General features: G+C 50.3%; 1 protein-coding gene across 3 annotated transcripts in view; it reads right to left on the bottom strand.

Annotated features, from left to right (window-relative positions):
- Window positions 1–14,572, bottom strand: part of cfap43 (cilia and flagella associated protein 43) — a 293,334-nt gene that overhangs the window by 37,631 nt on the left and 241,131 nt on the right. For all 3 annotated transcript variants that reach the window (XM_068053204.1, XM_068053205.1, XM_068053206.1), the window contains one exon: window positions 8,733–8,840. In XM_068053204.1, coding sequence (XP_067909305.1) covers window positions 8,733–8,840 — 108 coding nt within the window. The remainder of the gene's footprint in view (window positions 1–8,732; window positions 8,841–14,572) is intronic.

Genomic DNA, 14,572 nt, shown 5'->3' with positions numbered 1-14,572 from the left:
TTTAGTGGTGATGTTGGGAATGTCATTAAAGAGGAAATTAGAGACGTATGCGATAAAGGAACATCTGTAATTATGGGTGATTTTCATCTGCATATAGATTGGGCAAATCAAATTAGTCACAATACCGTAGAGGAGGAATTTATGGAGTGTATACGGGATGGTTTTCTGGACCAATGCGTTGAGGAACCAACTAGAGAAGAGGCCATCCTAGACTGGGTATTGTGTAATGAGAGAGGAATAATTGACAATCTAGTGGTGTGAGACCCCTTGGGGATGAGTGACCATAATATGATAGAATTCTTCATCAAGATGGAGAGTGACGTAGTTGATTCTGAGACTAGGGTCCTGAATCTTAATAAAGGAAACTATGAAGGTATGAGGCGCGAGTTGGCTATGGTGGATTGGGAAATGTTACTTAAAGGGATGACGGTGGATAGGCAATGGCAAACATTCAAAGAGTGCATGGATGAACTGTAACAATTGTTTATTCCTGTCTGGTGCAAAAGTAAAACGGGCAAGGTAGCCAAACCATGGCTTACAAGGGAAATTAGAGATAGCATTATACCCAAGCAAGAGGCATATAAATTTGCCATAAAAAACAACAGACCTGAGGATTGGGAGCCATTTCGAATTCAGCAAAGGAGGACCAAGGGATTGATTAAGAAGGGGAAAATAGAGTACGAGAGTAAGCTTGCGGGGAACATAAAAACTAACTGTAAAAGTTTCTATAGGTATGTGAAGAGAAAAAGATTGGTGAAGACAAATATAGGTCCCTTACAGTCAGAAACAGGGGAATTTATTATGGGGAATAAAGAAATGGCTGACCAACTAAATGCATACTTTGGTTCTGTCTTCACAAAGGAGGACACAAATATCATACCAGAAATGTTGGGGAACACAGGGCTTAGTGAGAGGGAGGAACTGAAGGAAATCAGTATTAGTAGAGAAATGGTGTTGGGGAAATTGATGGGATTGAAGGCCGATAAATCCCCAGGGCCTGATGGTCTACATCCCAGAGTACTTAAGGAAGTGGCCCTAGAAATAGTGGATGCATAGACTCTGGAACAGTTCCTACAGATTGGAGGGTAGCTAATGTAACCCCACTATTTAAAAATGCAGAAAGCAGGGAATTATAGTCCAGTCAGCCTGATGTTGATAGTGGGGAAAATTCTAGAGTCCATTATAGAAGATTTTATAGCAGAGTACTTAGAGAGCAGTGGTAGAATTAGACAGAGTCAGCATAGATTTACGAAAGGGAAATCATGCTTGACAATCTACTAGAATTCTTCGAGGATGTAACTAGTAGAGTTGATGAGGGGGAGCCAGTGGATGTGGTTTATTTGGACTTTCAGAAGGCTTTCAACAAAGTCTCACATAGAGGTTAGCGTGTAAAATTAAAGCGCATGGGATTGGGGTTAGTGTATTGCGATGGATAGAAAATTGTTTGGCAGACAGGAAACAAAGAGTAGGAATAAACAAGTCTTTTTCCGAATGGCAGGCAGTGACCAGTGGGGTACCGCTGGGATCGGTGCTAGGACCCCAGCTATTCACAATATATATGAATTATTTAGATGAGGGAACTAAATGTAATATCTCCAAATTTGCAGATGACACAAAACTGGGTGAGAGTGTGAGTTGTGAGGAGGATGCAGAGAGGCTTCAGGGTGATTTGGACAAGTTGAGTGAGTGGGCTAATGCATGACAGATGCAGTATAATGTGGCTAAATGTGAGGTTATCCACTTTGGTAGCAAAAACAGGAAGGCAGATTATTATCTGAACGGCTATAAACTGAGAGAGGGGAATATGCAATGAGACCTGGGTGCTCTTGTACACCAGTCACTGAAGGTAAGCATGCAGGTGCAACAGGAGGTAAAAAAGACAAATGGTATGTTGGCCTTCATAGCGAGAGGATTCGAGTACAGGAGCAGGGATGTCTTGCTGCAATTATACAAGGCCTTGGTGAGGCCACACCTGGAATACTGTGTGCAGTTTTGGTCTCCTTATCTTGTTGTTCTTGCTGTAGAAGGAGTGCAGCGAGGTTTACCAGACTGATTCCTGGGATGGCGGGACTGACGTATGAGGAGAGATTGAGTCGGTTAGGATTATATTCGCTGGAGCTCAGAAGAGTGAGTGGGGAATCTAATAAAACATATAAAATTCTAACAGGGCTTGACAGGATAGATGCAGGAAGGATGTTCCCGATGGTGGGGGAGTCCAGAATCAGGGGTCATAGTCTAAGGATACGGGGTAAACCTTTCAGGACTGAGATGACGAGAAATTTCTTCACCCAGAGAGTGGTGAGCCTGTGGAATTCACTACCACAGAAAGCAGTTGAGGCCAAAATATTGTATGTTTTCAAGAAGGAGTTAGATATAGCTCTTGGGGTGAGAGGGATCAAAGGATATGGGGCAGAAAGCGGGAACAGGATGATCAGCCATGATCATAATAAATGGCGGAGCAGGCTCAAAGGGCCGAATGGCCTACTCCAGCTCCTATTTTCTATGTTTCCATGTAAGTCCCAATCCCACAGGGCAGGGCACCTGGAGTAAGTCCCAATCCCACAGGGTAGGGAACCTGGGTACTCTACCGCTGCAGATTTAGTGGAAGTACTGTGTTGTCGTTGGAGTTGACAGAAGTTCTCTCAGTCAGAAGGGGGCGGTGTTGGACCTTTGGAAGGAGTGGTGTGGTTTTGAAAGGGGTATGAGTGCACCATTTGTTCACAGTCACGGGGGGCTATCGTTACTCTTGGGCTGCAGCATCACAGGGAAAAGGAGCAGAGGCAGCAAAAAGGAGAAGCTGTTTGCTAGGGTGGAGGAGCACCTCTACCAGTACCACAGTCAGGAGCAGTGTCTGCGGCGGCTACATTTCACGAGACTGATGACTCCCCACTGCCACCTGAGCACATGTGGACAGTGCTCCTGTAATGACAGTCATGCTGCAAGTAGGAGCAGGTCATGAAGCAGCGCTACTGCTGCCTGGACTACTTGGGTAGCCCTCCAGCACTCGCTGGGTCCTGTCTCCTGATTCAGGGTGCTCACTACGTCCTCCATAACCTGACCACCATGAGGACGCAGCCCTTGCCACCAATCTCAGGAGGAGGAGGAGAAGGAGGAGGGAAGAGGCATCCAGGACATCATCATCGTGGATAACCTGTCAGTGAGTGTCTTATCAGACTCTGGTTTCCCGGAAAAGATCCCCAGAACCCCATTGCTCCACACTTCCCCAACTTTCTTAAAAGCAAAACACTGCAGATGCTGGAAATCTGAAATAACAGGAAGTGCTGGAAATACTCAGCAGCTGTGGAGTGAGAAACAGAGTTAACATTACAGGTCCATCAAGGTCTTTGAGTCTTGCTACAGAGGGAGTGCAACTGAGGTTCACCAGATTAATCCTTGGAATGGCGGGATTGTCCTATGAGGAGAGATTGGGGAAACTGGGCCTGTATTCTCTAGAGTTTTGAAGAATGAGAGGTGATCTCATTGAAACCTACTAACTTCTTACAGGGCATGACAGGGTGGATGTTGATGGGATGTTTCCCCTGGCTGGTGAGTCTAGAACGAGGGGACACAGTCTCAGAATAAGAGGTTGGCCATTTAAAAGTCATAAAGTCATAGAGAGATACAGCACTGAAACAGGCCCTTCGGCCCACCGAGTCTATGCCGACCAACAACCACCCATTTATACTAATCCTACCTTAATCCCATATTCCCTACCACATCCCCACCATTCTCCTACCACCTATCTACACTAGGGGCAATTTACAATGGCCAATTTAGGTAAATAGGCCATTATAAATTGCCCCTAGTATAGATAGGGGAATTGAGGGAAGGTGGGGATGTGGTAGGAATATGGGATTAGTGTAGGATTAGTATAAATGGGTGCTTGATGGTCGGCACAGACTTGGTGGGCCGAAGGGCCTGTTTCAGTGCTGTATCTCTAAGGTAAATTATTTTATTTATTTATTTATTATCAAACTGCAAGTCTTTGGCTGTGGGAAGAAACCGGAGCACCCGGCGGAAATCCACGCAGTCACAGGGAGAACTTGCAAACTCCACACAGGCAGTACCCAGAATGAAACCCAGGTCACTGGAGTTGTGAGGCTGCAGTGCTAACCACTGCGCCACTGTGCCGCCTGAGATGAGGAGGAATTGCTTTACTCAGAGGGTGGTGAATCTGTGGAATTCTTTACCCCAGAGGGATGTGGAAGCTCAATCATTGAGCATGTTCAAGACAGAAATCAATAGATATCTGGATGCTAATGACATCAAAGGATATGGGAATAGCGTGGGAAAATGCATTTAGATAGATGATCAGTCATGATCTAATAGAATGGCGGAGCAGCTCGATGGGCTGAATGGCCTACTCCTGTTCCTATGAAATAAAATATACCACAAAACAACAAATCGATACCATCTTTATCCAACAACACTTACAATAATACATACAATACTCAACTATTCCACCTTGTGCTTTCCCTCAATCCCTGTCTTAGTGCTCCTACCCCAGTGGCTGCAGCATAGCTGGTGGAAGGCTGCTGACTTTCACTGGGAGAGAGTGCAGCTAGCCTTGCAAGACGCCCTCGAACAGTTCTGGGCCTTCAGGTCCCAGCTTCATGCTGTACCACCTTGACACGGGTGCAGTAGTCTGGACTGACAGGCTGAAGCAGGGGCACTGGCAGATGGCAGTGGTGGGAGTACAAATGCTGTCATTCTGACAGCAGGTTCACACACCACAGAGCCACAGGTAGTGGCTCAGCAATCATAGTAATCTGCTGGAGCACAGATTGCTGGACTGCTGTAAGGCCCTGCCAGCACTTTGAGCACTAGTATCCACAGCCATGATGGCAGCAGTCCCAACCCTGGGATGGCGGGATTGTCTTATGAGGACCAATTGGGTCCTGTATTCTCGGGGGTTTCCAAGAATGAGAGGTGATCTCATTGAAACGTACAAAATTCTTATAGGGTATGACAGGGTAGATGTGGATAGGATGTTTCCCCTGGCTGGTGAGTCTAGAATGAGGGACATAGTCTCAGAATAAGGGGTTGGCCATTTAAGACTGAGATGAGGAGAAATTTCTTCATTCAGAGGGTGGTGAATCTGTGGAATTCTCTACCCCAGAGGGATGTGGAAGCTCAATCATTGTGCATGTTCAAGGCAGAAATCGAGATTTCAGGATACTAATGACATCAAGGAATAGTGGGAAAAATGGCGTAGAGGTAGATGATCAGTCATGATCTGTTTGAATGGCACAGCAGGTTCGATGGGCCGAATGGCCTACTCCTGCTCCAATTTCCTATGACTCTATTATCAGCCATCAGACACCGCATCCCGGTTGAGTCTACAAGGGTTCTCAAGGAGTTGGTCACCATTTCCATGCTGGAACGGATAGGCTCCAAGATTTGCGTGAAGTTCTGTGCCAAGTTGGAGCCAGACCCCTCCATGCTCCTTGACAGTAACAATCAGCTCTCTGGCAGGCCTGCCAATGCACCACATGTTTCAGTGTGCATGCCCATCAGCCTTTTCCTGAATGCCCATTAAAATGCTCATCTGAGTCCTCTGCAACAGAACCTATCTGCAATCTCACCCTCTACTGAGCTGGCACACATGTTATCCTTTCCCCCAGGCCTGGCTGTAGGCCACTTGTATCTGGTGACTCACCACGTGCTGATCCTGCCTCTAAGGTACGTGCAGTGGCAGTACCTGAGCTGTGGTTGCGAGTGTCAGATCAAGTGACAATGCTTCTTCCTCAGAGGTTTACCCACCCTCTGGGCCTTCACTGTCAGGGACCACTGGCCTGACAAGAATTAGACCACTGGATATCTGAAAGCATAACTACTCAGGGGAGAGTCGGGGTGAGGGATGTGGGTGTAAGAGTACATGATCACACCATCTGCAGCTTGTATATCATAAGAGATTGCAGAATGAGGGTGAATTGGGATTTGAGAAGGTGCATAACGCAGGAACCTACTAGCTTCCTGGATGGTTCCAGCGGCCACAGTTCCCACCAATAATGCGGTGCACCATCTCCTCCAAGGGGTGAGGAGATGCAGCCGTGCCTGTCCCCACTGGTTCTTTGTTGCTCCCTCCTGTTAGGTGTCACCTTGTCCTGCAGGAGAGAGGGAAGAGTGTCAGTGAGTGTGTTGCAATGTGCATGGGTGCTTTGCCTGTCATAGCTGAATAGCTGGAACTATGTGGAAGCTGTGAGATGTGGGTATGAGGCTTTCAGCAGTGTTAACTGTATGAAGATGAGGTGGAGCATATGAATGTTAGGTATGAGTCCTGATTGCTATAGATTGCTGATGGTTGAGGGATTGGGGTATGGTACATTGAGCGGTGTGTAAGGTTAGTGTTGCAGTAGGCAGGAGGTGACATCTCAAGATGCATTCTTGGACCTTGACTATTAATGTGCAATCATTAAACTTTTTCCAGCAATGTATCCAGGTCCTTGGGGCCAGACTCCTGGAATTGACCTCTGTGGCAATCTGTTCCCATTGCCTTCATAGTGTCTGTCTGGAGTGCCTCCTGGCTCTCTGCAGAAAGATGACCTCTCTCTCTTCCTTTGCACCTCTTGTAGCAAGGCCTCCAGCAGTGCATCCAAGAACCTAGGAACCCTCTCTCTGCCCTGCTGTTCCTGCTCACAATGTCTTTCCCAGCCACTTCCAGCACCTGCTACAGCCAGAATGCACATCCCCTTTAAGAGATGCAGGCTGGATTTAATCAGTGCAGATTCACTTTGTTGTGATCGAGGTGAGAGGAGTGCACTTTTTTTCTAGTTCCACTTCTCCACAGGTCACAACATATATTTAACTTTTTTCCCCAGTTACTGATACTGTCAATCATTAGACTCTATTTTTATCCCAAAATAAAATACATCAACCAGGTAACAACATTATCAGTTTATTATAAAAACAAGTCTTAACTAGTAACAAAGCAAAGCATTAACACAGATTGAAATATGAAATTTCCCTTTTTACCTTAGCCCCTCACACACACCCACCCACCCCAGGTAACTGAAAAATAAAGAGATTTTCTCTTTAGAGCTTTATTACAAAAACACAGACGAAAAAGAATACTTTGGCCAAATACTTGCTAATTCTTGAAGAAAAAAGAGAAGATATGGAAAGATATCAACTGTCCTTTTTTTGGTTTGGCGTTCCAAATCCGCATAGATGACTGTCACTGGGATCTTCCTAGACCGGCTCTTTTCAGGCGACGTTGAAGATCAGTTTGGGTAGGTTTTCCAGGAGAAATGCAGCAACAGGGTGTCAGGCAGGCCTTACAGGAGGAATGCAGCATCAATTCCTCTATTTCTTACACTCGCTTCGAAGAGCTTCTCAAAGAGATGGAAAAACAGACAGGCTTTTCAAAGAGTTGGGGTTTGTCCTTGGCAGGTTGATTTTTTAACTTCTTTTCAGAACACTTTCCATATCCCAACTGTCTGTCCAAAGCGAAATCAAAAAACATCTCAGGAGTCAAGCCTCCTGACCCCTATAAATCTTGACCTACCACTTCTCTGTAAACATCTTCCCCAAGTCAAAAAAGCCCCTGGCTGGGTATTTATCTGAAAACAGGTGACTTCCAGTAACTGTTGTTTACAAACCAAGTCCAAAAGACCTGCTAATGACCTCTTTTAGTCCAGCATCTATGGAATCCTTTTTCCACAATTAAACACAAATTCTCAAAATTTAACCAAAAAATGGAAGCACTCGTAACAACTTTAACCGGTGTTAGCCCCCTGCTGAGTGTACAGCCAGTCAGTAGTGCATTTAGTGCTGGGCTGCATGCCACAATCATGGAGGCACGAAGTTTGCATGCTGCTTGCATCAATTCCATCAGGCACAGGTAATCATACATCGCGATCCTTGCTAACAGACCTCATCAAACTTTTCCCCCCACAGTATTAACTCAGAGTTAAATCCACATTAAAAAAGCAAAATATTGTCAATGCTGGAGTCAAGCAGCAGATCAAGCAGCCTCTGTGGAGGGAACATTGTGGCTACAAAACCCTTTATCAAAATTGGATTGTCAGTGATCTGGCAATCCCCACTCTGACCTTTCTGTTCTTGGTCTGCTACCATGTTCCAATGAAGCTCAATGCAAGCTTGAGGAACAGCACCCTATATTTCAACTGGGCACTTTACAGCCTTCTGCACTCAACATTTTGAGTTCAACAACTTTCAATCATAACCTCTGCCCCCATTTTGTTCTGTTTTTTTTTGCTTTTTTTATCGTTTCCTCTCTTGTTTCTTAATTTCTTTGCTTTCAGATGGCTACTATTCTGCCATTCACACCTCATCTGGACACATCTTTTGTTTCTTTACCTGTCCCATTACCATTCCCTTTGGCTCTGTACCATGAAACCTTTTGTCATTTAATGTCTCCTGCCCTCCAATCTAGCACAGACCCCTCATTTTGTTGTTCTTCCCATCCTCCCCCCCCCTTCCACTTGCTCAAAACCTATTATATTTCGAACTTTTCTCAGTTCTGATGAAAGGTCACAGGCCTGAAATGTTAACTCTGTTACTCTCTACATGATACTGCCTGATCTGCTCAGTGTTTCCAGCATTTGCTGCTCTTATTTTATATTCTTAAATTTTAACTATTATTCTCATTTACAAAATCAGTCAAGTCCAAACAAACGATATGTCAATACAATGGCAAGTGAGTTGCAGTGTTATGCTTCAATGAGATATACACCTATCTTGGATCTAATTCTATTCATATCATGTACCATGTTATCCTTCTGCTCTGTGAGTAGGTAGTTCAGTTGAGCATCCCTGTTTTGTATCTCCTCCTCTATCCGCAGTGAGAAGACCAGATTGCAGATCTTCAGCTCCTCCTACAGGGAAAAGAGTCAATTAGTCCTGCACAATAACAATCACTTTTACATCTACAATGATGCGGAATGTTCCTAAATGCAAAACCAGCAACAGTTGGCTCAGTTAGTACCATTGTCACCTCTGATCTAGAAGGTTGAAAGTTCAAGCCCCATTCCAGGACAGGGACCCATAATTTCCAGCACACGAATGAGAATGGACAGCGCTTGCACTTACACACGCTTAAAGGAACTCGAATCTGTACATCCCCCTGTACCTCATCAAACACTCCCAGGACAGGTACAGCATGGGGTTAGATACAGAATAAAGCTCCCTCTACAAAACAAAAACGGGGTTCGAAAAAAAAAAACGGGGTTATATACAGAGTAAAGCTCCCTCTACACTGTCCCATCAAACACTCCCCAGGACAGGTACAGCACGGTGGTTAGATACAGAGTAAAGCTCCCTCTACAAAACAAAAACGGGGTTAGATACAGAGTAAAGCTCCCTCTACACTGTCCCATCAAACACTCCCAGAGAAAAAAGAGAAAAAAAATGGGGTTAGATACAGAGTAAAGCTCCCTCGACACTGTCCCACCAAACACTCCCAGGACAGGTACAGCACGGGGTTGGCTGCTGGCTAATTGGAGGTGCTGAGTGTATCAACGAGGTGCAGCTGACTGTTGCTGTGTGCAGAGGCTGGAGGCTGTGTGGCTGCTGCAAGAGGGAGAGACTGAGGCTGAAACGACATCTATCTTTTTGTGAGAAGAAAGCAGGAAACTAGAAGAGCTGTCAGCTCTTGTGACTTTGGGTTTTGTAGTCCTTTCATTGATTGTTGTGGGGAGGGGGAAAGGAAGAGACTGGAAGACTTTGGGTGGGGTTGTTTGTTTGAACAGGGAGCTCCTGTGTTTAACAGCATTGAATAGGAGCTCCCTCCCCACCCCAACGAGCTAGCCTGGGATAGCTGGAGCTGCCCAGGTGAAGAGACTTTCTCTTTACTGTGTAAAGCACATCGGAAGCAGAGTGTGTCTGGGATAGCTGGAGCTGCCCAGGTGAAGACATCGCACCCCCTCCCACTATCAACTGGAAGACCAGCAAAAGGACTGCCTGCATTAACACCTGCAAAGAGACTGATTCCTCCTGACCCTCCTCTCGTTCAGCCTCTCCCCCTAGCCATACCCTCCAGTCTGTGCTTTTTTGCTTTTTGCAATAATTTGTTATTCCTTTCTCTCCATTTCAATTTTTATTTATTTTTCTCTCATCGGTGGACGTGACTCTTGTACCCGATGGCTTCACAGCCTTGTTTGGTGGTGGGGCCCTCCTATGCTGCAGCAGCCGCTCCTGCGGCCCCGTCACCATTTAGAATATTGACAACAAAGCATGGGGTGAAGAGATACACCCACCCTACCATGACTATTGAGGCTTGCGTTAAGGCAATGGCCGAGGTTGTCGGCCCCTCGGCCATTGTGGCAGCCTAAAGATGTATGGGAAGACTGTGTTCTTCCTGAAGACCGAGCGGGCGCTGTCCCTTGCCCTAAGTACGGGGCTCACAGTGGGTGGGACTTTCCTGCCAGTGGACCCTCTGGGGGCCACTGCGCAGCGGGCAATGTTTACAAACGTCCCACCCTTCATTCCTGATGGGCTCCTCCTCCCCCACCGACAGCATCTGGGGGAGGTGAGGTCGGGGATCACCCCAATCCCGCTCGGTCTTCGGGAGCACAGCCTCTGACATGTCTACTCCTTCCGACGCCAGATATTCATGCAGCTGGCGCGTGAGGAGGTCTTGGAGGGCCACTTCAGTATAGAGTTCCAGGGGACGGCTACCGCGTCTTTTGGACCTCAACCCAACCTCCCGGCCGCCAATTCCACCTCGGCGGCCCAAGGTGGTTCCACAGCACCTCCTCCCACTCCCCCCACACATCGCTCAGTCGGTTCCAGAGGCTGTGGTTTTCACAGCCTTCGGCGGGGAGGGGAGTGTGATTCCGAGTGGAAGGAAGACGCGGAGAAAAAAGAAACATCGAGGAGCGTCCCCTGGACACTTTGACACAACCCGAGCCTGAGCTCAGCCCAAAGCCCGTTCCCACGGAATCCACCTGTCCCAGGGCTGGGCTCAGGCCCAGGGTGATTAAAAAGGAAAAAAAGGAGGGTGCGGAGGCCTCTGATGACATGGAGGTCTCTGAGCCTCCACTCCCTAGTGGGAAAAAAGAGGAGAAGGCACCCCTCCACAGAGGTAAGAAGGGGCCCTGAGGTGCAGGGTCCATCTGTTGGAGGGGAGCTGTCTCCTGTTTCAGGTCCCCAGGTTCCCCTTACCACCACCACCATCAAGGCTGCAAAGTCTGGGCAGGAGCTCCCTATTCCTCAGGATGGAGAGGAGGGGGAGACACCTGTACATGTGGCCCCTCCGGGGGAAGCCAGTGGAGCCCTGTTTGTGGTGGGGGAGCCTGGGGACGCCGCCCATTCTGCCACTGCCACTGGGTCAGGTGCCCTGAGAGGAAGGGAGGGCGAGGCCCCAGTGGGTCGGCACTCCCAGCCGAAGACCACCACCAACCAGGAGACATCCGACCCGGTTATAACCGAGAATGCTGCCCCATCTGCTGGGCCTGTGGGTGCTGGCGGAGCGGGAGATGGCCTCCTCTCTCCGCCTCCGGTCTCGGCTCCGGCTGGATTTCCGGAATAGTGAACTTTTGTCTCCCCTGGACCACTCATTGGCCTGGGGACAGAGGTGGAGGGGGGTCCTGAACTGCTCGCGCCCACAGGCTCCAGTTTCACAGTAGAACCCAGAGAGGACTCCTCCGCCATCGATCCTGGGGGTGGGATCGTGACGGAGGCAGGCCCAGCTGGCGGGGCCGGGACGTCCGCCCCACAGTGTGTGGTGGATGTGTTGGCTGCTGGCGGTGACGACCCGGAGGAGGATGGGGATTCGGTGTGGGGCACGGAGGATGACCTTGATTCCATCGCCAGTGAGGTGGTGGAGTCCCTCGTGCCTCCCACCGAATCGCCTCTCATCCCCACGGCGGAACTCCGGGATTTCCTCGCAGCTTGCAGGGGTTGCCGCAATAAAGTTCAACTGGCCCTCGGCCGTTGGTCGAATCTGGCGCTGATCATCTAGGCCGTCCGTGCCGCCCTTAAGAAAGCGGGCAAGCGCGCGGGCGTGAAACTGGTTGAGAGGCGCCGTTTTAATGGGTTTCTCAATGGATTGCTGGGGGAGTGGAGGGCCAGGTGCACTTCCACTCCCTCCTCACAGTGAGGTGTTGGTGACGGGTTTTAAGTACCTTTGACATGAAGATAACCACAGCCAGCCTCAACATCAACGGCAGCAGGGGGTCTCACCGCAGATTTCACAATCTCTCAGTCCTTAGGGAAGGGAGATACGCGGTGAGCTTTCTGCAGGAAACCCACACCGTTCCGGGAGACGAAGCCACCTGGCTCCTGGAGTGGCAAGGTGGGGTCTACATGAGTGACCTCACCCCTATTTCTAGTGGGGTGGCTATCTTGTTGGCCCCGACTTTTCAGCCGGAGATCTTGGGGGTCAAGGAGCTAGTGCCGGGCCGCTTGCTCCACCTCGCCGTTCGCCTGAGTAGCGTGCCGCTCCACTTTGTGAACGTGTACACGCCCAGGCCCGGCGCGTTGCAAGCGCGCTTCTCTGGAGAAGTGTCCGCTCTCTTGAGCTCCATCGATAGCGGCGAGTGCATCATCCTCGGGGGTGATTTTAACTGCACCCTCAAGGTGGGGGATCATTCCGGTCCCCAGCGCGGCCAAGCGTCGGTGGAGAAGTTGAGGGGACTGATCAGCTCCCTTAACTTGGTGGACGTCTGGCGGAATCGCCATCCCAACTCCAGCGCCTTCACATGGAGGTCTGGAGGAGAGGGGTCCCGAATTGAACGCCTCTACTTTTCGCAGGCGTACGTCTCCCGCGTCTCGGCGGCCTCCATGCGGCTGGTACCGTGCGCGGACCACCGCCAGGTGTGGGCGGAGTTCACTTCGCTCCGCACGCGGGCGGGGTCCACGTACTGGCACTTTAACAACCGGCTGCTGGAGGACGAGCGATTTCGGGACTCGTTCTGTCGATTCTGTGCCGACTGGAGAAGGAAGCAGGAGGGCTTCCCCTCCTTGGGGCTATGGTGGGATGTGGGCAAGACTCACATCCGCGTCTTCTGTCAGGAGTACGCGAAGGGGTCGACCAAGAGGCGGGAGGCTGAGATCGGGCGCCTTGAGAGGGAGGTGCTCGACTTGGAGTCCCGCCTCGGTCATGCCGTCGTGGACCCAACCCTGTGGCAGGCGTACAAAGAGAAGGTCGCGCTGAGGGACCTGCACCTCATAGGGTCCCGAGGCGCATACGTGAGGTCGCGGATCCAGATCCTGGAAGATTTGGACCGCACCTCACCCTTCTTCTACTCGCTGGAAAAATGGCGGGGGGTCCGTAAGCAGCTCGTTGAGCTGCTGGCCGACGACGGATCCTCCATCACGGATCCGGAGGGAATGGGCCTACTGGTCCGTACTTATTACAGTGCGTTGTTCTCTCCGGCTCCGTCCAGCGAGGACGCACGCAGAGTTTTGTGGGAGGACCTGCCGCAGGTCAGCCCGGAGGGCGCTGAAGGGTTGGAGGCTCCGCTCACGTTGGCGGAGCTGACTGGCGCCCTCCACCAGCTCTCAAGGGGCAAATCCCCAGGGCTGGATGGGTTGACAGTGGAGTTCCTCAGGGCGTTCTGGGACGTCCTGGGGGACGATTACACGCGGGTCCTGGGGGAAAGCCTGGCGACCGGGGAGATGCCCCTCTCGTGGCGCAGGGCGGTCATCGTCCTACTGCCGAAGAGGGGCGATCTCCGCCTGCTTAAAAACTGGTGTCCGGTCTCCCTCCTCAGCACGGATTATAAGATCTTTGCCCGGGCTATGTCTACTCGCCTGGGCTCCGTGCTGGCCCACATGATCCACCCCGACCAGTCCTACACGGTCCCGGGCCGGTCCATCCAGGACAACATCTACCTGGTCCGGGATCTGATCCGTCTTTCCCAGAGGACTGGTCAGTCGGTCGCCTTTCTCTCCCTCGATCAGGAGAAGGCGTTCGACAGGGTGGATGACGAATACCTTTTCGGGACTCTGTGCGCTTTCGGACTCGGGCCGCATTTCGTGGCCCGGGTCCGACTTTTATACGCTGCCGCAGAGTGTCTAGTCAAGGTTAACAGGTCCTTGACGGCGCCCCTTCGCTTTGGGAGATGAGTGCGTCAGGGATGCCCCATGTCCGGCCAATTGTACACCATCTGCGTGGAGCCCTTCCTCTGCCTGCTTCGCAAGAGGTTGACGGGATTGGCTCTGCGCAAGCTGGCCATGCGGGTCGTCCTCTTGGCTTACGCCGACGACGTGCTCCTCGCGGTCACAGATTCCGTTGACTAGCGGAGGATGAGCGACTGCCAGCAGAGCTTTTCTGCTGCATCCTCCGCGAGGATGAATTGGGAGAAATGTTCCGGTCTCCTGGTGGGTCGGTGGCGGGTGGACTCCCTGCCGGAGGAGATGACACCTTTTGCGTGGAGCACCACGCACCTCCTCTATCTGGGAGTCCACCTTAGCCCCGCTGAGGAAGCCTGGCCGGCAAACTGGCAGGAGTTGAAGACGAAAGTCACCGCTCAGCTGGGGCGCTGGACAGGACTGCTCCGAGTGCTGGTCATAAACCAACTGGTGGCCTCCATGCTGTGGTACCGGTTGGTCACTTTGGCCCCGCCCCCTGTATTTGCCACCAAGATCCAGAAAAAACTCGTCG

The sequence above is a fragment of the Heterodontus francisci genome, chromosome 20 (genome assembly GCF_036365525.1).
Source record: "Heterodontus francisci isolate sHetFra1 chromosome 20, sHetFra1.hap1, whole genome shotgun sequence".
Classification (NCBI taxonomy): Eukaryota; Metazoa; Chordata; class Chondrichthyes; order Heterodontiformes; family Heterodontidae; genus Heterodontus; species Heterodontus francisci.
This window is presented reverse-complemented; position numbering and strand designations above follow the sequence as displayed.